Source organism: Hemicordylus capensis, chromosome 4 (assembly GCF_027244095.1).
Source record: "Hemicordylus capensis ecotype Gifberg chromosome 4, rHemCap1.1.pri, whole genome shotgun sequence".
Lineage (NCBI taxonomy): Eukaryota > Metazoa > Chordata > Lepidosauria > Squamata > Cordylidae > Hemicordylus > Hemicordylus capensis.
Window position 1 is genome coordinate 183,295,596 of NC_069660.1, and position 25,411 is coordinate 183,321,006.

General features: G+C 43.2%; 1 protein-coding gene and 1 long non-coding RNA gene across 3 annotated transcripts in view; one reads left to right on the forward strand and one right to left on the reverse strand.

Moving 5' to 3' along the window:
* Nucleotides 1-25,411, reverse strand: part of GABBR2 (gamma-aminobutyric acid type B receptor subunit 2) — a 608,047-nt gene that overhangs the window by 3,949 nt on the left and 578,687 nt on the right. For both annotated transcript variants that reach the window (XM_053243867.1, XM_053243869.1), the window contains 5 exons: nucleotides 12,626-12,736; nucleotides 11,473-11,697; nucleotides 10,349-10,531; nucleotides 8,095-8,224; nucleotides 1,619-1,736 (listed from right to left, as the gene is read on the reverse strand). In XM_053243867.1, coding sequence (XP_053099842.1) covers nucleotides 1,619-1,736; nucleotides 8,095-8,224; nucleotides 10,349-10,531; nucleotides 11,473-11,697; nucleotides 12,626-12,736 — 767 coding nt within the window. The remainder of the gene's footprint in view (nucleotides 1-1,618; nucleotides 1,737-8,094; nucleotides 8,225-10,348; nucleotides 10,532-11,472; nucleotides 11,698-12,625; nucleotides 12,737-25,411) is intronic.
* LOC128322511 (uncharacterized) lies at nucleotides 8,395-13,066 on the forward strand. The gene is made up of 2 exons (XR_008305745.1): nucleotides 8,395-8,630; nucleotides 12,815-13,066. It is a non-coding gene; the product is annotated as an uncharacterized LOC128322511 (long non-coding RNA).

Consider the following 25,411-nt stretch of genomic DNA (forward strand, 5'->3'; position numbering starts at 1 on the left):
AAAGGAGCACTTGCTCCCTTAACCCTGTTTAAGAAGCTGGCCTCTTACGATCAGCCAAGACCGGGCTTGGATTCCTTAGCCTGGTTTGGGCTGATCGTAAAAACAGCCCCTCTGTCTTTTTATCTCCCATAACTCTTCCCCCCCACACACACTCCTCTCAAACAGCCAATCACAAGGGATGGTTTTGTTTAACCTTTCTTCTACTTTACCAGTTTTGGGCAACAACAACTCTCAAACTGAACTGCTGACTTTTCCCTTTTGTATAAACATTCTCAGAAAGAAAAACAACCCTGACCTTTGTACAGACAAGGTCAACAAAAACATTTAACTTTTTATCCCCCAGCCCCCACCCTGCCCATGCAACCATTTTGCTAATAGGAGTTCCAGTTACACCTGTTGCTTCAAGAGGAAGCTGCAGGTAATTAATTCCCCCCTCCACCTTTTGCCTGTCTTGTCTTTATTGCTGCCTCCTTGGATTTTCGTAGCCCAGCTGTGTGGCTGGGTCAAGCTCCCTGCTCCCAGGCACTTCTCCCCCTCCTCTTTGAGGAGTCTGGTATTGTCCTCACTTTGAAAGCTTACTCCCGCATTCCAGTTGTTATTGTGCTTGGTTTTCTTCTAGGTAAACATGTTTTCCTTTGAAAAAGTCCCTCTCTTCTAATTTCCCCCTGCCCTTTCCCTCATCTTTCCAGCTGTTTCCCAGCTTTCCACCACTCTCTCTCCCCCCCACCACAGATGATCTCTTGTGCTTTTATTTTCCTTGCAAACAGCCTGAGTGTTTCAGCTCCCCCTTTCCCCTCTACTCTTCCCCAGAATCATCTTGCTTTGAAAGCAATATTTTTAAGTTTGATTAATATATACAGTTTTAAACCTCAAGTTTTGTATATTAGCCTGTGTTCTTTCTTTCTTTTTAATTCTAGTTTTGGAAAAGCTGTTTTGTTTTGTTTTTGTTTAACACTGTTCATTTTGGAATACTCTAGCAGGATGCTCCCTGATTAGACAAAGGATCCTGAAGTTATTTGTTTGCTGGGTTTGGTGGTAGTAAATTTTGTGCTCAGTCTATCAGGTGGATAGCCACCTCCTTCCCCAATGAATTAGTTAGTTGCTTTAGGAAAAGAGGCTTTCCCTTAGCACCATAGCTTCAATGTTAAAGTTGTCCCAAAGATGTTTCAGCCATAAACAGACAACTGGATATGCACATGTGTAAAACGTGAGCCGAGTAAGTGTGGTAACATAACATTAATAGTAGGCAGGACTTTTTGTACATAATGAAGTACTACAGAAAGACCACCATACTTGAAAATCAGTCTTTCAGGTCTCTAGAGCTGGACAGGGCACTGTTAACAAGCCCCACAAATCAGATTTTTTTAAAAAACTTGCTCTCACCATTAATATGTATGTGTTCAAGTGGTTAGAAATTTGCTCAAAAAGACCAAGGGCACAATAGCTAGTTTGTGTCTCAAAGGATTCTTTGTAACATAATTTTGTATGTAAGTCATATGCAGATTGTTGTGGGTTTTTTTTTAATTAAAGCCTTAAAGAAAAGGTTTTCAGAGTTGTAAGCTCCTATTTAAAGCTCAAATCGTTCAGCCCTATGTCAAATAAGAATTGTACTACTTACTGTTCTGGGGAGTTGATATCTTCTATAAAGTCTTTGCTTGTTCTGGAGGGCTCTGTAGTATTCCATTGTGCTTGTGGGTTTTGATCAAGGTGGTTTTTCAATACAGCTTTTTCACCATCTGGGTGAAAAGAGAATACATTCTTAATTTTGCTTCAGCAAAGTGACTGCATTTTTAAAAGGCATACTTTATTTGCAAAACAGCAGGAACCATTATGTGACCCTTCTCAAATGTATTTGCTCCTTTATTCTAAAATGTATATCCCATCAACTAGTCACCAATGGGTCACACACAATCAAAAGCTGTGTTCTGCCCCTGGTGGCGCAGTGGTAAAACTGCCGCCCTGTAACCAGAAGGTTACAAGTTCAATCCTGACCAGGGGCTCAAGGTTGACTCAGCCTTCCATCCTTCCGAGGTCGGTAAAATGAGTACCCAGAATGTTGGGGGCAATATGCTAAAATCATTGTAAACCGCTTAGAGAGCTCCGGCTATAGAGCGGTATATAAATGTAAGTGCTATTGCTATTGCTATTGCTATTCTACCTGGGTTTGGGAGCTGTGTGTGCTCCAATTTTCAGTTCTGTAGGTGCAAAGTTAGAGGAGATCCTGGGCAGAAATGATTGTGTGGAAGCAAGGTAGGAGGAAAACCTACCCAGGTTTTCCTCCTACCTTGCTTCCACATGATCACTTCTACCCAGGTTTTCCTCCTATCTTGCTTCCACACAACCAAAAATTGGGAGCATACACTGCTCCCAAACCCAGGTAGAACACAGTTTCTGATTGTCTAAATAACCTCAGCGGCTCTCATGGCAGCTAAATACCAAAATATTCAAAGATTGAAACAATTCACAATATAAAAATCTCGCAACAGATCAGCAGCAGAACAGTCTACAAAATACCCACAGACATCAGTCAGATCAGAATCCCTCCTAAACAGAATTACATTAACTATTTTCCTAAATAAGCCTAGTATTTAACTAGTATAAGCCTAGTATCTAAATAAACCTTGTAATAAGCCTATTTAAGCCTAGTGAGGTGGTGGTCAGACAGTCTTGGAGTAAACTGATTATCTTGACCCATTTCAAACTGGCTTTCAGGCGGGCTATGGGGTGGAGACTGCCTTGGTCGGCCTGATGGATGATCTCCAATTGGCAATTGACAGAGGAAGTGTGACTCTGTTGGTCCTTTTGGACTTCGCAGCGGCTTTCAATACTATCGACCATAGTATCCTTCTGGAGCGTCTGAGGGGGTTGGGAGTTGGAGGCACTGCTTTGTGGTGGTTCCGCTCCTACCTCTCGGCCAGGTTCCAGATGGTGTCCCTTGGAGACTGTTGTTCTTCAAAATCTGAACTTTTGTATGGTGTCTATCAGGGCTCCATATTGTCTCCGATGTTGTCTAACATCTACATGAAACCGCTGGGAGAGATCATCAGGAGATGTGGTGTAGGGTGCTATCAGTATGCTGATGGCACCCAAATCTATTTTTCCATGTCAGTATCAGCGGGAGAGGGCACAACCTCCCTAAATGCCTGCCTGGAGTTGGTGATGGGCTGGATGAGGAATAACAAACTGAGATTGAATCCAGATAAGACGGAGGTACTCGTACGGGGTTGGGACTCGGGAGACGATTTTGATCTGCCTGTTCTTGGATGGGGTCACACTTCCCCAGAAGGAACAAGTACGCAGTCTAGGGGTGCTTCTGGATCCAAGCCTCTCCCTGGTGTCCCAGGTTGAGGCGGTGGCCAGAAGTGCCTTCTATCAGCTTCGGCTGATACACCACCTGCGTCCGTTTCTTGAGATGAACGACCTCAAAACAGTGGTACATCTGCTGGTAACCTCCAGACTGGATTACTGCAATGCTCTCTATGTGGGGCTGCCCTTGTATGTAGTTCGGAAACTACAGTTGGTCCAGAATGCAGCAACCAGGCTGGTCTCTGGGTCATCTAGGAGAGATCTAGGAATTGAAGGAGTTACACTGGCTACCAATAGGTTTCCAGGCAAAATACAAGGTGTTGGTCATAACCTATAAAGCCCTAAACAGCTTGGGCCTGGGTATATAAGAGAACGTCGTCTTCATCATGAACCCCACCGCCCATTGAGGTTATCAGGAGAGGTCTGTCTGCATTTGCCACTGGCTCATCTCATGGCCACTCAGGGATGGGCCCTCTCCGCTGCTGCCCCTAAGGCTTTGGAATGCGCTCCCTAGTGAAATGAGAGCCTCTCCATCTCTGACAGCTTTTAAAAGGTCTTTAAAGATGCATCTTCTCCCCAGGCTTTTAATTAATATTGTTTTAATGGTTTTAATGCTGTTTTAAAATATTGTTTTACAAATTTTAAATTGTTGTAATGTTTTAAACTTTTTGTTTTTGTTTTAACTAATGTTTTGCTTTCTGTTTTTGTAACTAATGTTTTGCTTTCTGTTTTTTTGTTGTTGTAAACCGCCCAGAGACATAAATTTGGGGCAGTATAAAAATATGTTAAATAAAATAAACTAGCTGACCCCCACAGAGCATCTGTGTGCTCTTTGGGGCTGGCTGTCTCCCCCCCCCATCCTGTCCCACTCTCTCTTGTCCCCCTCTCTCCTGCCCCTCCCCCTCTCTTTCCCCCTCCCCCCTGCCCCACTCGCTTCCCCGCCCCCTTGCCCTCTCGCCGGCTCTCCTCCTCTCCCCTCGCTGCTGCCTCCTGCTCCTGTCGGCCAGGCCAAGCTGCTGCCGCTGCCGCCACCTCCTCCTCCTCACCTGGCCAGCTGAGTGGCCAGCCGAGGCTGCTGCCACCTCCTCACCCCCGCCACTGCCTCCTTACCTCTAAGCGGCCAGCTGAGGCCACCGCCACCTCCTTACTTAGGATGGCCTGGTCAGGCCGTCCCACCGCCTCCCAGCGGCCAGCCGAGGCCACCGCCTCCTTTACCAGGACAGCCAGGTCAGGCCGCCCTGCCGCCGCCACCACCGTCGTCTTCCAGCGGCCAGCCGAGGCCGCCGCCTCCTCCTCACCCAGGACGGCCTGGCCACCTCATCTGGCCATTTTGCGGCCTGCCGCTGCCTCCATTTTTTCTTTCCCCTCAACTCTTGCCCAAGGCCGGAACTCTCACAATGTGTCACAAGAGTTCCGCCGCCAAATCCAGGAGGACACGCATACCGGCTAAGAGAATTAAATATATAGATAATAGTAGTGATTTGATGACTTTCCTCAGGTATGGAAATACATAAGCAGGGTTCCACTTCTTGAATTCTGTTCTACTTTCTTTTCAATGAACAGCTATTCTGCAGGTGAATGAGGCAATATCCATATGCATAATAATGTTCTCCACCTAGGGCTGGGAATCTCTCCAAAGCAAAACAAAGGTATAATTTGCTGGAGGAGGGGAAGGCTCGCCCATGGAACCATTTTGTCTCCCCTGTTACCATATTTAATGCCACGTTTAATGCCTGTTCCTTGGAGGAGTGGCTGCAATGCCAAGCTTTGGTTTTACCTTATCAGACCCCTTAGGGACACATACACCCCTACTGGCAAGAAAGCAGTTTCCTTATAGTGTGAGTCCATGCTGCTGGGCAGTGTGTGTGAATACTGCAACCACATGGGTGGAATAAATCCCATCAGTCTGGAAAATGGGATTCTCCCACGTGGGAAATGGCTCTTATGCTGTTCTCTGTATATGTGAAAGAAGCGGCCGGGGGTGGGGGGGAGAGACAAAAGGGGGAAATGGAAAAGAGCAATGAAGCTGCCTACTGAAACATGTAAACTGGCCCAGCATGCAAAGAGGATGCTCTCCGTTGGAAGCACTCTGCTCCCATTGAAAATTCATCCAGGAGATGAGCATGAAGAATATCCTCCGTTCAAGGAGGCGGTCTGCCAGCAGTGACCCTATATTAAATGTGCATCTCAATTTCTCTTCTACTCACCCCACTTCTCATTTTAAAGTATTGATTATGTTATACACAGTAGTGCTGCCAATCAAGTTCCCTAACAAGCTGCATGAGCATACATATTGATCAAGAGATGTGGGGAGCAGGGGATAGATTTGGTTATGTATCTCTATGGGCTCAGATTACAATGAATCATTCATCAATTAAGCCTTCTGCAATGAAAATGCCACCTCATTACCATGCTGAGCAAGAAAAACACAAAGTAGGGGAAAGGGTTGCTCCTTTGCTATTGCAGGGATGACCTAAGTTCCCAAGCCTTCATTAAGGACAATGCTCATTTGCCCTGAGAGCAACCTGCCTTCCTTCTGTAAAGTGCCTCCAGAGCCTGCCTACAGCAAGAGCATCTTTCTCATAGGAACACAGGAAGCTGCCATATACTGAGTCCGACCATAGGTCCATCTCGCTCAGTATTGACTACACAGACTGGCAGCGGCTTCTCCAAGGTTGGAGGCAGGAACCTCTCTCAGCCCTATCTTTGGAGATGCCAGGGAAGGAACTTGGAGCCTAGATGCTCTTCCCAGAGTGGCTCCATCCCCTGAGGGGAATATCTTACAGTGCTCACACAAGTATCCCATTCATAAGCAACCAGGGCAGACCCTACTTAGCTAAGGGGACAAGTCATGCTTGCTACCACAAGACCAGCTCTCTTCCCTTACATTGCTGCCATTGCTGCATATCACCGGGGCACTGCATTCTCTGCAAATCTGCATAAACGTAACACACACACACACACACACACACACACAGAATGTAGCACTGGGCCCTCCCAAAGAATCTGAGATTTTATTTTTTTCCCACCCCACCAAAGAAGCAAGTTTCCAGCCATTCTGAATATTATTATTATTATTATTATTATTATTATTATTATTATTAATTATAATATTTTATTATTATTATTCATTTACACAGTCAGACAGGTGTTATTGACTGGTTTGTTTTATCCAGACATTGATTCCTTCCCAAGGACCTAGGATGGCTGAATTTTATTGTCAATGTTGTTGCTGTTGTTATAGATATCATCGCAGAATATAGGCTGTTCCCAGTAAAGCTGCTTTTTGTAATTGGCTGATGGTTATTTCTGTGGCCCCTATGGTGTTGAGGTGCTCTTCAAGGTCTTTTGGAACTACACCATTATTATTATTATTAATAATGAAATTTCTATACTGCCCTTCCAAAAATGGCTCAGGGCGGTTTACACAGATAAATAATATATAAATAAGATGGATCTCTGTCCCCAAAGGGCTCACAACCTAAAAAGAAACTTAAGATAGACACCAGCAACAGTCCCTGGAGGTATTGTGCTGGGGGTGGATAGGGCTAGTTACTCTACTCCTGCTAAATAAAGAGAATCACCACATTAAAAGGTGCCTCTTTGCCAAGTTAGCTTGGGGATATGAAGGTAAGCCTCAGTGCCTGGACGATGCCTGGTGGAATGACCTTGTATTGCTAATTTATCCCATGGTTGGCAGCATCAACTTACATAAAACTGCACGTTCATTCAGACTGGAGGCAGACAAATTTTTAGTTTTCAGACAAATAGTTCTTAAAGAGTCGGAAGTGATTTGAGAAAGGCTTTGTTTCCCATGTTATACTCCAGAGATGTAAAACCCAAAGGACTCGGTGGGCCAAATTTCTATCATTTGGCACCAAAAATGTCATTTCCCGCTCTCAATTCCCCAAATATCAGTTCTTCAAACTTCTATCCCCAAAGTCCAAAGGCAGCTCTGGGATCCATTCTGGAGAAGATGCGAACTAAAAGCCGGGTGTGAAAAACTTCCTGGTGTTTACATATTTTGCTTTTGTCCCACAGAAAGCTGGAAGACCTGTTTATCAAAGGTGAATGTGGGATGAATATATACACTGCCCAAGCACAGCAATTGCTGTGCTTTCAATTTTCTGTAGAAACGGTCATTCATCTCCATTCTAGTTTAAAATCAGGTATCAAGAATCAGACCGGAGCTATAACACAGGATCAAGCTAAAGAGGATTTGCCATCTAGCAGACATAACTCATACTAACACAGTAGTTCTCATACTACTCCTCACAGGGGAGTAGTTCAAACTTCCAAAAAGGGTCAGAATCCTGATAGCCAGTGGAGCTGCTTTCCTCTACCAGCCAAGAACTGAAGGCCCCTAGCGGAAGACACTGTCAGGAGTAACCATGACCTCATTGCCCCATCTTCCCAACTTGTTTTGGGAAGAAAAAAGCTTGCTCAGGAAAAGTGCTCACTTTGTTCCCATTCTTTTTTGGGATGGGGTGGTACGTCTTGCATGAGAATCTCTGGAACTAATTATTGTGTTGGGTAGGTGGGGACCCACAAGGTAGTGTCAGTTCAGAGAGAGGGGGGCAAGTTCTAAACACTGTCCTAATAGGCTCCTGTCACACGTGTGCACAATATGTTCACACACAAAACTTCAGGGGATGGTTCAGGTTGGAGCATTGGCCCTGGTTGAAGCAACACTGCAGTGGCTTCTATCCTGCCCCTTCAGACAAGGTTAGAACACTCAATGCCTTTCATAAAACCAAATCCCTACTGGTATTTGTAACTACTTTGTACCTTTGTTTTCTGTAAAGTTGCGTATACTAAGAATATCGTTGAGCTCCTGATAGTGGTTCTGCTTAATATATGTTGTCTTCTCAGGTGTGTCTTGAAGCTGCATAGTGACTTCTTCTAAAGCTTTGTCCAACTGTTTAATAGAAAGGCATTGGATGAGTATTAAAGTGATACTCTTTTAAAAGGTACTTAAAAGCATTTGATACCAAGTGTCCACTGTCCTGTTCTTGCAACACCTTTATGCATCAAAGTTTTACACCACCTAGGCCCACTTCCTGCCACCATCTTGAAACACGGATAGCTGGAGACTGGGTCACCATGGTAACTATATCCACAGAACCCTGGTTTGACCATGAAGCAGCTTGGAAGCTTGAGACGCTGTGGGTTGCTTTGCTTTGGGGGAAATGGGGGAAGCGTGAGGAAATGGAATGGAAGCTCCCATCCGGCTCAACAGCCTGCAAACAGCTGCTCACACTGTTGTGCAGCATATGAGGAAGAATCTACTATAGAGTTTGCTCCCAGTAAGGGAAGAAAAAATGGTGAGTAAGCAGCAGCACTGTTAGTGGTGGCTGCTGCTGCACCTCCTCCTCCTCCCCACTCATTCACTTGCCTTCTCTCTCATCATAGGATGGGGACCACAGTGGGGGCGGGAGGAGGAGGAGGAGGAGCAAGGGCTGTTCCCCATTCACCCACCTGTCCACAGTAGAGGCCCTCTCCTCATATTCTTAAGAGACAGTCTTGCCCAAGAGGGCTCCTAGAAATTAGGAACCAGCATGCTTAAAATAGCTCACCTCTACAAAGGGATAAATAAAGGAGATATCTTATTCATATAAGAATGATAAGAAGGAATACACATCAAACATACTTTAAAAGGTGGCAGCTCTAATTAAAAAGAATACATATCCTAATCTAAGATGAAAGCGCTTAGGCAAACTCAAAGAATCCCATATCTTCTAAGAGATAAAGCAGAGGTTTTAAACATCAAAATCGCAGGCTCCTAGCAGAGGGATGACAGTAAAGCTCATTTGACAATGAGCACCCTCCCTATTTTTCTCTCCCAATCATCCAGCTAAATTTAGGTACATTTTTGTCCCATTTTGTTCAATGGGTGAGACTTAAGCAAAAGTAAGGCTCTCTTATTGAGACTGATGGGTCTTTAAAATGCTTAACTTTTAAGCTGTCAATATACTGCTAGTTTGTTGGAAAAGGTTCAAAATATGGAGATAACATTGCCCCAAATACAGAGTTGATAATATTGGCTATCTTATGAGTGTTATTGTAAAGGTTAATGAGAGGATGTGAACGCAGGGCTTTAAATTATGCATTCTGAAGGGAATGATCAGGAAATCCCTGGTTCAATTTCCACTTCTGCCAAGAACTCCCTAGGTGGAGTTAAGCAAGCCACTATTTCTCGGCCTCACTCCCTCATGTGCCAGATGGAGATAATAATCATGACCTACCCTACAGGATTGTTGCAAGAATTATTGAAATAAGGTATGTCAAGTTCTCAGAATACTTCAAAGCACTATATAGCAAATTAATATTACCATTAAGAAGATGATGGGGCCCTTTTGCTAATATTCTGTTTGTTCATCATACAGTGCTAAAAACTTTAGCCCTGCTTTGAATCAAGAAAATGGGGAACCACCCCAAACTCCTTTTTCAGATATGTTAACTACATTTCAAGCACAGAAAAACCATGGAGATTGAGCTATTGGGGCCATTCACACAACCTACTGGGCAGGCGGGGAGGAAGGCTTCCTAAACCCTGCCTTCCCCCCTCCCCAGACGATCGTTGTTTTGTTGGTGGGAGTGTGCTCCAAGCGCCCACATAATCTGTGCAGCGCAGAGCAGGGCAAATCGATCTGGCAATAAGTCCCGGCCTCTGTGAAACCCACAAGTGAAATAACCCATAGTGAAAGAAATATATATCCCAAGTTGTTTTTAGTTTCTCAGTCAATGGCAAGTTTTTTTTCCTGCCGAGGGAGCTAATAGCAATTTGGGGGGGGAAGGCAACTTGGATGGGGGAAAATGGTTAAATCTCCTTTCCCAGCACCACTGCCCCAATCCAATTTGTGGGGCCCTGCAGTTGCTTTTAAGTCAAAATTAAAACAGAGAGAGTTCTAACCATGGGATCTCCTGCTTCTCATTTGTTTTGGACCTCAGTTTTGATCAGCTTTGTGGCTACACAAACTGAGAAGCCCTGCAGTCTCCATAGGAGAGAGTTGGTCTATCCACAGCACACAGTTAGGAATACCTCAGTAATTTTCATTCTCAGCTGGTGGTTTTCTGATTGTAGTCCTTCTAACCGTGATGTGCTGGCCTGGTTGACACTGGTGACAGACGTCGATGTTTTTGAGTCATCTTTCTTCTGATTTTGAGTGAACTGGAGCCCTCTGTTCCGAGTGGCAGCATCTGGATTTGTTCTCAGGGTGATTAACTGAAAGTTTTAAAAGCAGTGAGAAAACCTGAACAATATTTCATCTTTTGTATTTGTGCCCCAAAGAGTTACAGAACATACAGTTAAATGTGAAATGCCAGGCTTGGAGGCAAAGTCTTCAGCAGTAGCTAGCCTATTTCGGCATACACAAGAGCTAAAATTATTCAGCAATTCCTCCTCAATGAGTAAAGATACCTTAATGTGCCACTTCAAACGTGTGTGAGGAGCAAGTATGAGGAGCTGGTGACATGGCTCTCTCCCACACTAATGTCACACTTCCAGGAAACAGGACTGATGCCAGCATGGGAAGAAGCACACTGTGGGCTACTCCCTTCTGATCGTGGACTTCTGATATTACTGGAGTAGTGAAGGAAGGACACCATGGCTCAAGACGGACACGGCAGAAAATCATTACTGGATCTGCCTGATTTATTAAAACAGTAAAACTCGTCTCAGCCTTCATTGAATTTGTTCACTCATGGGTAAAATAGAATCCCAATTTTAAGAGCCCATAGCAAGATAATCAAATGGAGAAAAGCATTGCCTATTTGGTGATTCTCAGGGTGAAGATGGATTGGCAACGTCTTCTTAGGTCTAATTCTCTGAAGTGGTATACTTGTGTCTGGGCTGTATAGCTGCTGGTGGGTGTTCATATGACCCGATGCTCCTCAGTTCCACAACAAAAAAAACCTAACATGTCAGGAAAAGGTCAGGTTAGAATCCTTTCCCAGACAAGTAGTTTTCTGTGAGGAGAGGCTTCACTATCATGGACTTAATCATGGAGCTCCCACTGTCATGTGAAATGGTAGAGCCCATACACACACAAGTTAACTGCCTCAGTGGCCTGTCTAATTGGGACAGGGAAACTATGTAAATGCATGTAATCAACCAACAAAAACTATATACAAATAATATGACTCATTGTGAATCAATTTGCTTACCTTAGGAACAAAGACTAAGCAGAGTGTAATGGTGCTACAAAATATAATGACCAGTGCCACAATGCAGAATTGTACGTTGGGCTGATCCCTTGTGAGAAAGGAAACGGCAGCTCCAATAATGCACATGATTCCCACATTATAAACACTCATGCCAATGTATTTACTGTCATTTAGAGCAGGAATGCTCACATTTCGAGTTTCCCAAGCCAAGAAACAACCAAATAACTGAAAACAGAAAAAAAGACAGATAAAATAACACCAGTAATATTTTTACAAACTAGTCATTAAAAGAGTTCTGCGTATGCCTGTATTATGTTTTAAGGAGCTTTATGTGGGCAAATGTAAACACAAGGGCATGATCTAGCCAAAGTTAAGTGCATTTAAGTTTCATAGATTAATTGTATACATAACATCCTTTGAAATATATGAGATTTAAAGGTGCTTGGCTTTGGCTGAATGGTGCCCAGTGATGTTCAGTTTAATTTCATGGGGGGTGTTGCTAGCATGGTACATAACTACACAATTCATCCTAACCATGTAGGTAGAAACTGCAGATGTTGGGAGTGGTAATCTTGCTACTCCAAATAACTTTAAATGGGGTCAGAGACTACCACATCTCCTATTTCTAGATGCAACAGAGAGAGAGAGTGAAAGGAGAGATTTGTATAAAAAGCATATACCTACCTACCTACCTACCTACATACACACACACATGCACGCATGCACACACACACACACACACACATTCCTATACCTGTACATGGTATTTTAAATGTACTAAGATAGCTGTGCTAGGTCAGAGTTACTTAAAAGTATTTATCAAGTAGCGTATTTTCTTAGTAATTTAATACAATATACACGTTCATAGATTAGAGCTTGCTTCTTCAGATGGCAACAAGCCGGCAACAAGCAATTCAAGGCCGTTAATAGAGTGTTTAATAGTAATTCTTCTTAAAGGGACAGTAACCCACATTTACCAATAACATGAGAGAACAAGGAGTAATGATGATAAATAGCTCAGTCTTTATAATGAGAGAAGACACCCCATTTTTTCTATTTAGGTCTTGGCTCATACAATCATATCTTTGTATTTCAACTTTCTTTCAAAAAGAAGCACTCAAAGAAGAGAAACAAAAGAACGGACTAGACTTACCATGAGTAGGCCTTTGTAGGCATAAACAATGCCAAGCCAAATAGTCATATGTGTGTTTTCACAGTGCTCCAAAATGGGAAGAATAGAAATATCTTGGCCAGTAGGGTCAGGCTGTAAATAGACAGAAGAGAAGAAAACAAAAGACTGTATTTGATGTGTACTGTATTTCTCTTGGTTTATCTACACAAGGAATAATTCCGACTGCAGTCAAGCTGAAGGCTTTTAAGGAGAGAAAGAGAGAGAGACTGCAAGAAATGCCGAGGAGCTGAAGAAGGCCACTGATTCATCTTTCACTGCACCAGTGAAATATAACGTAGAATGTATGCATGTCACATCATCATAAATGACCCTCTTCAAACACCATCACAAATTATATTCATCAACTACAATACTACAAAAAGCTCTCTATGCAGTAACAACAATAAAAATATTTAACATTTATTTAGCGTTTCTACAGTGTTCAAAGGACTTCATATATATTGTCATGTAATCCTTACACTGATTCTGCTTCATATTATTATTCCCTTATTACAGATCAAGGGGCACTAAGATGGAGAGCCAAGCTATGCATTACATGGGAGATCTGTGCTTGGATCTTCCAACATATTTTACTTATCCTAAAAGCAACAATGGAGGCCAGGGAGGGAACTTAAATTGGAGCTACAAAGCGCAACCCCCTGCCAACAGTGTTAGTTCTCCAGTGCAAATCCCTCTCACTGCACAAGTTACTATTATCTCTGGAGAAGAAAACACACAGGTACCTAGCAATTCAGGTGTGTGTGTGGATAAATCCCCCCCCCAACATGATGGCCCTGATCCACATGGTCCCTTCTAAGTTGGTAGCAGACAGAATCAAGATTTAGTTCGATTTGGACACATGAATATTGGGTCAAAACCAACATGATGGGAAGTTCACCCAAGACAAATATAGCATCCTGCCTTATTTTACTATGCTCAATTGAAGTACTGCCTTATTTTATTGTGCTCAGTTGATTTAAACTGCTTAATGCAGCAAAGTAGAGTAAGATAAGGTGGGGGGGGAGTGGGTTTTACTCCCCCCCCATTCAATCATTGATGTTAACAGGAGACCCCCACATCCACTTTTTGTGTGGACAGACACCCCGTCACATCTAGAGCATCTAAGAACATACTAAATTTCTAAAAAATGTAGGTGAGAAAATGCTTCCCCACAAGTACTAGAAGTCCATCTGAACATAAGAGCATCCTTGCTGGGGCTTAAGGCCTCTCTAGTCCAGCACCCTGTTCCCCACAGTGGCCCACCAGATGCCTCTGGAAAGCCCACAACTAGGAGATGAAGGCATGCCCCCTCTCCTACCATTGCTCCACTGCAACTGGTATTCAGAGCCATCCTGCCTCTGAACCTGGAGGTAGCAAAGTTGTAGACACACCAACATGCAAATTCTCAGTCTGAGGCATGGTTTTCTGTGTGAGTAGTGACATCATATGGGAGGGTTGGCTCCCAAAGGCCCACTATGCTCTCCCACATCTGTGTGCAACTTTATCACTTTATTTCATGTCGTTGCCCTTTGTACCACCACCACCACCAAAACTGAAGTTCGTATTATTGCTATTACAACTTCTTCCTCTATTGTTATTTTAATCTAATTTTTATAATGAAGCAAGTGTGCTCCCATTCAGCTTTGCTTAGATGTAAATCTCACAGCTGCCCTTAATGGAACTTCCTCGCAAGAAGAGGAGAGGGAGAGGAGAATCATGAGTTTTAGCGTAGGGCTGTGCATCAGTTTGGATTATTAACTGCAAGTGGACTGTTCTTGTCAAAACTGCTCCAATTTTATTTATTTGTTTTTCATATTTATATGCCACCTGATATGTGTATCTCAGTACAATAAATGGTAGTGACTGAACTGCTCTAATGGTAGTGATTTAAATAGCAAAAAGTCAAATCTCAAAACTTGTAAAAGTGTTCATGTACAGAAATCCCCACACCTATCTGCCTGAAATTTGGGTGGTATCATAGCCTCACAAGGGAATAACATGCCTACAACATTTATCTAATTGTAATACAAAACAAACAAGTTGTAGAGGTTTTGTGTTAAAAGGTGTTTTGTGTAAAAAGGCAGGAATGGCCTTGAAACTTTAAAGTTTGTCTGCAGAGAAACCACTGAAGCTCTCAGAGACATACTTGTGAACATGAGAAGGGCTTGGTGGGGAAGGAAGTAATGCAAAAATTGCTTCCATCCTCACCCTTCTCTGTGCTCGCTGGGCTGTGGAAGATGTCTTGGTCACAGCAGCTCCAGTCTCTCTGCAGCATTCTTCTGCATCTGTATGGCTTTTTAACATATGAGCCAATGGCTTCTTGTGCTTGTTTGCTTTCCTCCCCCGGGGACTTGTCCCTCCCTAGAGTTTGCCTTGTGGCAACCTGAAGAACTTCTCTGTCTGATTCAGGATGACACAGAAACCCTATTGGCACTTTGGGGTGGGGGTTAAGTGATAACAGCTAGTGAACATTTGAGCAAGAGGTGTAACAGCAGGACATTGCTGCAGCAGGACAATTAGAGGTAACAAAGAATTATCTGGGTTGCAGTCTACAACCCTAAGGAACAATGGATACCTGAGAATCAATGCTTCCCATAGCTTCAGATCCACTGGATGGCAGCATTGGTTTCCAAAATTGCTCATTTCCCCCTCCCACCTAAGAAGATTTTGCTGTTTTGCTTTCGGCTAACATACTCAGTCTAAGCTGCCAAAACATGAACTTGGGTTTTAGATTTATCCTGCTCCAGCAGAGTCTTAAAACATTAAATACCTTTGAGTTGTCAGTTTCCCAAAGGAAATCCACTTTGCTCAGAACTTTCAAATCCTCGCTGCTAAGAAATATTTTTAGCCACTAGCATTCATCCACATCCAACTGGGATCCTGTAATATTCAGTTGACTGAAATCACCCTGCAATGATAACTGATAGAATAAACAGAATGACATTTAAAGTCATGTCCATTTATCTACCAGGTCTCGGATGGCTTCTTTGATAGGATGTTTGGAAACTTGTAGGAAATGTTGCAAGCCTCAGCTTAATAATATTGCTTAAACAACAAGGAGCTCAAACCCAAAGTGGCTTTCAGTTTGCCTGACCTAGAAATTTCACATCACTGAAGGTTTCTGCAAAAACATATGAAATCTAACCCATTTTTAAAATCCAAGTGTAATGTCATCCACATGTATCGTGGAACATGTTTCCCAACTAAAGGAAGTTCTGTCCAAGCCACTTTGCCTCAACATTATTCACACATTTGAAACAGGGCCGCCTTTTCCATTTGCGTTTCTGTTCAAACTACTTCATAAGAGGAAGCATTATTGGCTGTAGTTTACTGAGATTCAGAGATGAGACAATGCTATTAGAGCTATTTATAGACTCATCTCTTGTGGATGCACATTTCCCCTACCGCCGCCACCAACCAAGAAAATTTCTCAGCAGAACATATACATAATTTATAATTTTATCTTGTGTGGGCTTTTGTTTGAAAGATCCAGATTTCTATAAGCCTGATGTATTTAGAGAGGAGCAATTCGCGCTTACACCTACCCTACTTAAGTAGATAGTTTTGTTTTAATTAGAGAATGTTCAGTCTGGAAAGTAACTTAAAATGCCATCTAATTTTTATAATGAAGCAAGTGGATGGTGTGTCTTTTTGGAACTCCCATCAAGTTATGCTGGCATTCAGTACCATTCTGTTGCTATCCTGAGAGCAGGTTTTGATCTAAGCCAAATGGGATCCAGAAGAGCTTTAATTAAAACAACTGCTCATACTGGGGACATGGAAACATGCAATTTTATTCTAAATAAATTAAATTACTAGCCTTTGTCATTATTTATTTATTTATCAACTTTGTAGACCATCTTCTGTCTCTGGGCAGTTTCCAACAACATAAACCTATAACAACGCCCCATTATGTTGGGATGGAGTTAAAATAGTTCTTATGTCAATGGTGCTTATCGTATTATGTTCACACACTTGTTTTCTTCTTTTCAACCTGTATTGGGGTTGTTTGCGGGTCTGTGACTATATCAATAAAGACTGATTGAGTTAAAACCTTCTGCCTTCGACTTATGTCACCTATGCCATCAGTATATAGGGCAGGAAGATGGTTTTCCCAAGACTAATACTTTAATTTCTTTCACAGAACTGCATGGAACAAAGCAGTTCTAGAAATTAAACAGCATTCTTGATATACAGTCTAATATTATGGCTGCCCTGTCAATGTGTGTGTGTGTGTGTGTGGAGAGAAGAAGGAATCCTGCAGGCAATGCATCCATAGGTGCTGCTTGATAAGAAAGACAGAATTTCCATCATCTTTTTATGTCAATGGCCTACCACAATGGGTAGTCCAGAGGTGGACGTGGTGGGGAACTGGCTTATATAGCACTGGCTAGTAAATGTCTATCAGTATGATGGTCAGTGTGCACACATACAAGTAAAAAGACTTGTATTCTGCAAAGTCACTTGTGGGGCTGACATGCTCTGTGTGTAGATATTTTACCTCCTGGAGGGGTCCCCATCAGAGAAGCCAAGCTACCCAGCAGCATGGGTAAAAGGCAGGTTTGTCTCACTGCAGCAGTGTCCCAAGCTGAAATACTTTATTATTCCCTGCAAAAGTGGAAAAGCACTTGTTTGGGAGAAAGTATTTTGAGTGCACTCATTTTTGAGTGCACTCATATTCATTCATTCATTATTATTATGGTCATTCGACCAGCAGTGAGTACACTCATATGGAAGAAAGTATTTTGAGTGCACTGATGGGGGAGAAGTAATGGAGTGCACTCAAGGGAACTCAAAGGAATGGAATTTACACCTGATCTCTACTCAGGGTGACCCCAGCCATTAAAAATCAAGCCTGTTTCTATTGGTAGAGTCTCATCCTGGGTTGTGTTTTAAGGATGTGCACGAATCGAGGTTTGTGCACCGGGGTGGGGGAAGCGGCGAGTGGGATCTTTAAGGAGGAGGAGAGAAGGTCCTTACCTGCTCTCTGCCACCACATGCAGCTTCCTGCTGCGGTGGTGCTTGTCCCAAGAACTTGCACGTGGCATCTACTATCTGCATGGTCAGCGTGGTGTTGCTGACCACGCAAATGGCATCCACGCATGCATGGAGTGGCAGAGAACAGGTAAGAACCTGCTGAGCAGCGAGTGGGATCTTTTTTAAAAGATCCCACTTGCCGCTTCCCCACCACCACCAGTGGTGCCAAACTGGTGCACGGACCTCAGTTTGTGCACATCCCTACTGTGTTTCTTGGAGCCAGTTTGGACTCCTGTTACCTGACTAGTTCCCAGTGTGAGATGAGGAGGGAATGTGTCTGTGTCTTCACCTGCACTTGGCATGCCATCCTTACCCCTGCTCAGTTATGTGAGGCATAATATCCAGATCACACCTGATCACATGGTTGAAGCAGTATTGAAGGCTAGCATGAGTTTAATAATTTAGTTATTATTGAACTTTAAGTTAGTATTCCAACTGCATGCTTTGGTGCAATTTGGATATTCCACCCTCCACACATGACTGTGTTGGAGCAGGCATAGCACAATGGGGGAAGCAGAGAGACACGTATGCAGGGGAGGATAATACACCAGTCCACTCCAAACTTCAGTCTTCTGTCCATTTTCTTTCTTTCACAGATCTTGGTTTATTACTTCTGTTATTATCCAACGAACATTTACCAGTTTATCAACATATGATCGGGATTCATATGGGAGTAGTCAGATGCAGGGTATATGCAGAATGGAATTTGCTTTATGATAACAGATTTGGGGAGCTAAAACAAAAACATCAGATCCTCTGAGGATCTGATGGAGGATGAACAGTTTGGTTTTTGGTTTTTAGGGATCTGTTTGATTCCAATAGACTGCACGTATATTTGAATACAAAGCCAGCATGACAAAGACATCACAACCCGGTGCTCTTTGATGCAGATGAATTAAATCCTGTTATGTCACCCCTAGACATCTCACTGCTTCGAAAACATGTAGCAGTCATTTAAAGGAATTTTTGTGGGGTTTTGTGAACTTTGTTTTATTATATCATATTATGTGGTATCCGGAGTAGTTGCTAGAAAAGGCAATTGATGTTAAATAAACAAACTTTGTATTACCTGTAATTTTGTAAGTGCATTACTTTATTTATTTAATTATAGGTAACTTTGTGTTACCTGTAATTTTGTAAGTGTATTACTTTATTTTTATTTACATCATTTGTATACTGCTTTTCAGACCAAGGCCTCTCAAAGCAATTTGCATACAGTAAAAAGAATATAATCAAGTTATTAAGGAATGGATGTTCTTCTCTCTAGGGACTCACAAATTGATTTATGATCTGTTCTAGCCACTTGAAGGGTGCTGACAAGCTGCTAGCTGGTCTTTAGTACTATGGGATTACCTTATTCACACTCTTGAAAATGTAATTCTGTTTGCCCTTCTCCAGTCCTCCAGGGCCTTGCCTCTTCCTCCAAGAATTTGAAAGCAAGATTATTTAATATCCTCAAGCTGAATTTAATTCGGCTGGGGTCTTTTTAATTTAAAAGCAATTTAAGTTTCTACTTTGGCCCACTCCTTTCCTATTCTGATGGCAACTCTTCTTTGATTTGTCATTAATATTAAGTACATTTACCATCAAATTCCAATTTGCCTTATCAAGCAAAGGTTGAAACAGAGCAGGCACAGAATCCATGTGCTTCCTTAACATGGATCAACAACTTCTGCATCAACCTAACACTTGGCATTTAGAGTGGCATGTGCAGAGATATTGTGGGACTTCTGACTAATAACTGCACTGGGGTGTGTCCACTACAAACAAGCTGGTTGAAAAAACCATTCCCTCTCTCCAGGGAACCCTGGGAACTGTAGCTGTGTTTAACAAAGCTAAGCAAAGAGAGCACAAACCCGCTACCTAACCATTCCTCAATAAACATACGTATTACATTTGTATCCTGCCCTTGCTCCAAGGAATTCTGGGCAGCATACATAGTGCTCCCCAATTATATTTCCACAACAATCCTGTGACAGGTTGGCTATGCTTAGAGATAATAACTAGCCCAAGGTCACCTGAGGAACTTACATATGAGGTGCTTACTTCAGAATGGTGACTATTTGTTCATGCATTTTTATGGGGCATCTATAGGATGTCATGTTGTAGTGATCAGACTCCCCTCCCCCTAAAGAGTTAAACAGAAGTGAACCCTATCTTGACCAACAGGCCAGTGAACTCCAGGGCTCAGCCAATCAGCATGCCCGGTGGGTGGGGCCTAGAGGAAGGAAGCAAGGAGGTCTTTGTTAGAAGAAGAGCTAGGCTGGAGGTGCTCAGAAGGATATGCGGCCATGGAGTTTGGCTGCAGGAGAATAACTCTGCAGATCCTTGAAAGGCAGGAGGGCAGGAAGCTTGAATTTTCATTCGGAGTTTGGAGAGTTCAAGGAAAGGAGGCCTGGGCTTTGGGAAGATTAATTTAGGGAAAGGTTTGTTTAGTCAGACTTTGCATTAGGGAAATTATATTTCTTTGGTATGTGTGCTTTTGCATATTCCTGATACTGTTCTATTATTGGTTACCCGTAATGTAATTAAAATAAGAAACACTAGCCTGCGCCTATCCTACCTAGGGCGTTGCAAAAGACTCTATAAACATTTAAGCGTGCATAAAGACAACCTATTTTTGTAACCTACTAATTTTTAACTGTATATTAAAACTGAGGAAGCCTCAGATGGAAACAGTCTGTAGTAATTGAATAAAACTGGGGTGGTTTTTTTCCTTTTTTTTCCTTTTTACAAGCCTCTCTGAGTTGGTTTTTAAATCAGGAAAAGGGGCACCCCGAAGGGGGGGGTTCTCTGGTGAAAACATGTCTTCAAGCATTCAGCAACTATCAGTTTTCTCACCACATGTAGGCTTGCACATGGAAGATGTTTTATACTTGTCCAAGAGCCAAATTAAGAGGGTTTTCCCTGGGATTCCACCCCAAGCCCAGGGAGGTTCAAGCTCTGTTGATAAGAGGGGTGGTGGTGGTGGCAGCATTTACCTACCGATAATACGGAAGAGTTTTAGGAGAAGCCTAGCCAGGCAGCTCCACAGGGATGATTCAGCATTGCTTTCCCTCATGTGAACTTGCTCTGAGATGAAGGCTGTAATCTGCTACACATGTACATACAGTGGCTGTCCTATATTCTCCCCTGTGCTCCATCCGTGTCTTCCCAGAGCACATAAATATTTTTGAAAGAACCTAACAGGAGAACAATCTTTACAGGTCCAGATCACCTTAGCCTTAGTTTTCGATCTTTTGTTTGTTTCACACATTTTAATACTGCCCTATATACAAACCTTTAGGCGGTTTACAAATTTAAAAACAAACAATTAATAACATTTAAATCAACTGAAACAGTTAAAAATATAAATATTAACATTAAAATTTATGAACTAAAATCCCGATTAAACAGGTATGTATTCAGATGTTTTTTAAATACAACCAGAGATGAGGAGGCTCTAACTTTGTTTGCGAATGTGTTCCAAAGCCCAGAGGCAACCCTAGAGAAGACCTGGTTTTGGGTTGCCACCAAATGACCTCCTCTGATTATCTTAATAGGTGGCGGGGTCCATGAAGATAAAGGAGCTCTCTTAAATCCCTTGGACCCAAGCCATTTAGGGCTTTATAGGTAATAACCAGCACTTTGCATTTTGCCCAGAAACTTATTGGCAGTCGGTATAGTTCTTTTAGAATGGGAGTAGTGTGGTCTCTTTGGGTAACCCCAGAGAGCAAACTGGCTGTTGCATTCTGCACCAACTGCTGTTTCTCAACTACATATAAAGACAGCCCAAAATAGAACGCATTGCAGCAGTCAAGCCTGGATGTTACCAGCATGTGCACCACTGCTTAAGCTCATTTATCTCCAGAAATTGACATAGCTGGTGTATCGGTCGAAGTGGATAAAAAGCACTCCTGGCCCCTGCCTGTTTAGAGGCAAGGTTTTGATTTGTGCAATGATTGGGCTGGTGGGCCTATCACCAGCCATCAATAGTACAAAACACCTTCATTATTACAGTACTGCTTGGTGGTATCATTTATATCCGCCCCCCCTCCCAAGTCTTTTAACTTTTAAAAATACGTTATTCCAAGTAATCACACAAATAGCATATTTGTGAAAATTAAATAAACAATTTTAAAAAGTGATGGGAGGGGAATGATTTAAGATATGGTCTACTCTTGTGAATGGTTCCTTCTTCACCCACACAGTTATGTCACGCTCGCTAGTGTGGAAAGAACTTAGTGATATGTATACACAAAAAAGCACTTTCTCCCATGTGTTGAAAGTTAACTGCAATTCTACTTGCAGCTTACAGCAGAAATACAGTAATGAAGTAGCACTAGTTGTGGGTTGCCAGGTCCAGATGGTGAAAAAAGTTGATATCCATTATCAAAAAAGTGGAAATAGAGGACACTTTTCACCAGAAGAGTCTCCAAATACTGGGACTGAATGTACTCCAAACAAGTCATAGCAATGCCAGTCTGGGTGGCAGCACAGGAATAAAACAGCAACAAAAATATTGAAGTCAATAATGGTGATCCTTTTTGTACAAGCAAGAATGAAACCAACAGGTATATCTCAATTTCAGATACATAAAAATGACTCCAACACCATCAGAGTATACATTGTAGTATACAAAAATTTACAAGGAGGTGGAGGCATGAAACACCACAGGGCAACTAACTCCTTAAAATTGGGGAATTGATGAAGTATGAAGTTGTAGAAGACTAAAATCATAGGTTTGTTTTCTCCCACTTATCGAGGTCAATTTGAAGACACCCTTCCCACCCACTAATTCTCTCCTGCAAGTTTCTCCTGCCCCTACATCGCAAAATCGGTGGCTTTGTGTTTTGCTTATAACACGGAGCCCCAAATAGGATTTTTTATTCAGCTCTTCATAGTTAAAGTCTGACATTACCCACTATACCAGGGGTTCTCAACAGGATATTAGTACCCACAGGGGTACTTGAACAGCTCCCAGGGGGTACTCAGAACTCTCCTGTCTCCCCACACTTGCTTTGTCCCCCATCTAAGAATTGCCAGCTTGAAGCATATGCATCCTTAGCTATGTTTTCACTACAGAAGGGGAAGGAGGAGCGTGAAGACCCTAGAACAGAAGAACAGCCCTTTGGGATCAGGCCCCTCCTCCCGGCTCAGTCCATGCATTGAGATCCCTAGTCAGCTCGGTCTGTCTCACTGGCCTTGCACATGAAAGAGGTAGCATTTCTCTGAATGCTACCTTGGTGTTCCTGGACTTCAATATGCTACCTAGCAGCCTAAATTTGGCTTCCAGGACCTCCCAACGACATCTCCCAAGATTGCTGCTGCCGACATGACCAGAACAGCTGACTCCTTCCCAGCACCGCCTATCTAGAAGCCACATGACAAGCCTCCTCCTTTGCTCTTGATTGGCTGGCTACGTGCTGGAGCCCAGCATACCACCACCCCTTCTGTCTTACTGTCAGACTTCAGAAAATTAACACTGAGTGCTCCCAGTCCCATTGAAATTAATAGGACATGTTTACTCACATTAGTACTTACTGGGAGTACTAATGAGTAATTTAGTCTTGATAAAAGCCAGTGGCTGGAGCAGCCTGTCTCATAACTGTAACACTTAAATGTGTGTGTACGTACATACACACAAACACACTCTAAAAATCTCTATGGAGCTGAAGGTTTGTGGAAAAAGGGGTACACTTGTTTTAAAAAAGGTTGGGAACCCCTGGACTATACCATACTGGCTTTGAGAGTTTACTCTGCCACCTAAGGGGTGACTAATAAGCTTAATTACATAGATGGAAGTATGAATGAATGCATAAGTTCACTGATTAGTCAGCTGATTGGGATCATGGGTGTATAATTATGCCAGAGTTATTACTTGGACTAAATCTTTCCTAAAGACACTATAAATCAGCAGGGTTTCCACATGTGGTGGCAACCACTAACTACTTCAGCTTTAAGATCTGTGTTACAAGCTATAACTCTGCATGCTACTTTCCATTTCCTACCTCCCTACTCCAGGAAAGGATTTTCACATGCTTTCTCTGTAATGTGGCCAAAAGGACAAAGGCATCAATATGGGAAGAGGTAAGCATGTTGTCTTACCTTATCCACCCCCCCCCATCGAACCCCTTGAACCCAACATATGGATTTATTTAACCAAGACTTTGGATTTATTATTTAACACACACAAAAGAACACAGAGTCACAATAAAAGAAGTAAAATAGTGGGTTACATGATGCACAAACAAAGTAATGTGGATTTAACTAAGAGTTTATTCAGATAACTCCCCCCCCCCCGACACACACACTCTCTACAGGATCTTCACGGGGACAAAGTTCTAAACAAAACATAAAAGATGGCTGGATAGAATACAACCACAGTCTCCCACTGACATTAAGGATACACCAGGGTTGCTGTCAGGAGCGTAGCGGGACCGCTGGTGGCCTGTGTACGGCCGCTGCCACGTGGCCCCACTGGCCCTGCCCCCATGTCTGACATCAGACGCTGAGGCTAGCCACGCCCCCGCGTCTGATGGGGGCGTGGTCTGGCTGAATGGAGCTTGGAGGCTCCGTTCGGCTGAAAGACCTTCAGTTAGTCTTTAACTACCGAAGGGGCCGCACGGCCCCTTCGGCAGTTAAACGAAGGCTGGTTCTGCTTTCGCAGCACAGCCCAGGAGCGGCTCTTCCCTGCAGGGAAGAGCCGCTCCTGGGCTGTGTTGCAAAGGCAGCGCCAGTCTTTTAGCTCCTGAAGGGGCCAAGCGGCCCCTTCAGGAGCTATTTAGGCTGGTGAAGCGTTCGCAGCGCTCAACCAGGAGCGGCTCTTCCCTGCCTTTGCAGGGAAGAGCCACTCCTCCTGGCTGGCGTGGCAAAACGCAGCACCAGCCTTTGTTTAGCTCCCGAAGGGGCCGCATGGCCCCCGCGCGGGAGCTAAACTACCGCCCCGGCGTCTGACGTCAGACGCGGGGGTGTGTCAGGGCCGCGAATGGCGGATCCTGATTGGGCAGTGCCCAGGTTCTTTGAACCTGTTCGCCCAATGATAGCTCCGCCCCTGGCTGCTGTGCAATGCCTTTAAAGGATTTGGGGGCAGCAGTGTTGCTTTCCATTGTTTCTACTGGGCTAAACTGTTGAGGCTACCTTTGACGCTGCATGGCAGCACTGGTGCATCCCTAGCACCATGGCATGTAGCCCATTGCTTCTAACTGAACACATGCCCTAAGTAACACAGGCAGGCGCTTATGGCTTGTGCAGTTACTGGAGATCCATAGCTAGGAGTTGCTGTTCCTGGATTAGGAGTCTGAGTTTCTCAACAGAAAGCACAGCATAGAAATCAGTGAGCATTACTTTTACTAACTCCAGGGTCCAGGTGAAAGACATCTTATTAACAGTTTTCTTATAGGAAAAATTCCCTGGAAACTAATCTGAAGGCCCAAGGTGATACAGAGATGTTAAAGCAATAGGTATGGGGCCTAAGATGGTTCTCCCATTGGAGGCTCTTACACAGTAATTAATCAAACAAAAGTAACCTGATGCCGAGCAGTTTGCAGGAGTAATATCTTATCCTTCAACGCAGAACACAAGGGCAGGCATCTTCAGGCTTGCCCTAGCTGAAAAATGTGCATCTGGGATGCTTTATCAGAGCCTGAGGTAATCTGATATCAGCACTGAGAAGCAGACACTATCTAAGCACAGCTTGGTTCCTTAAAAATGGAGGCATTTTGCTCATTAGAAACACAAATTTAACAGAAG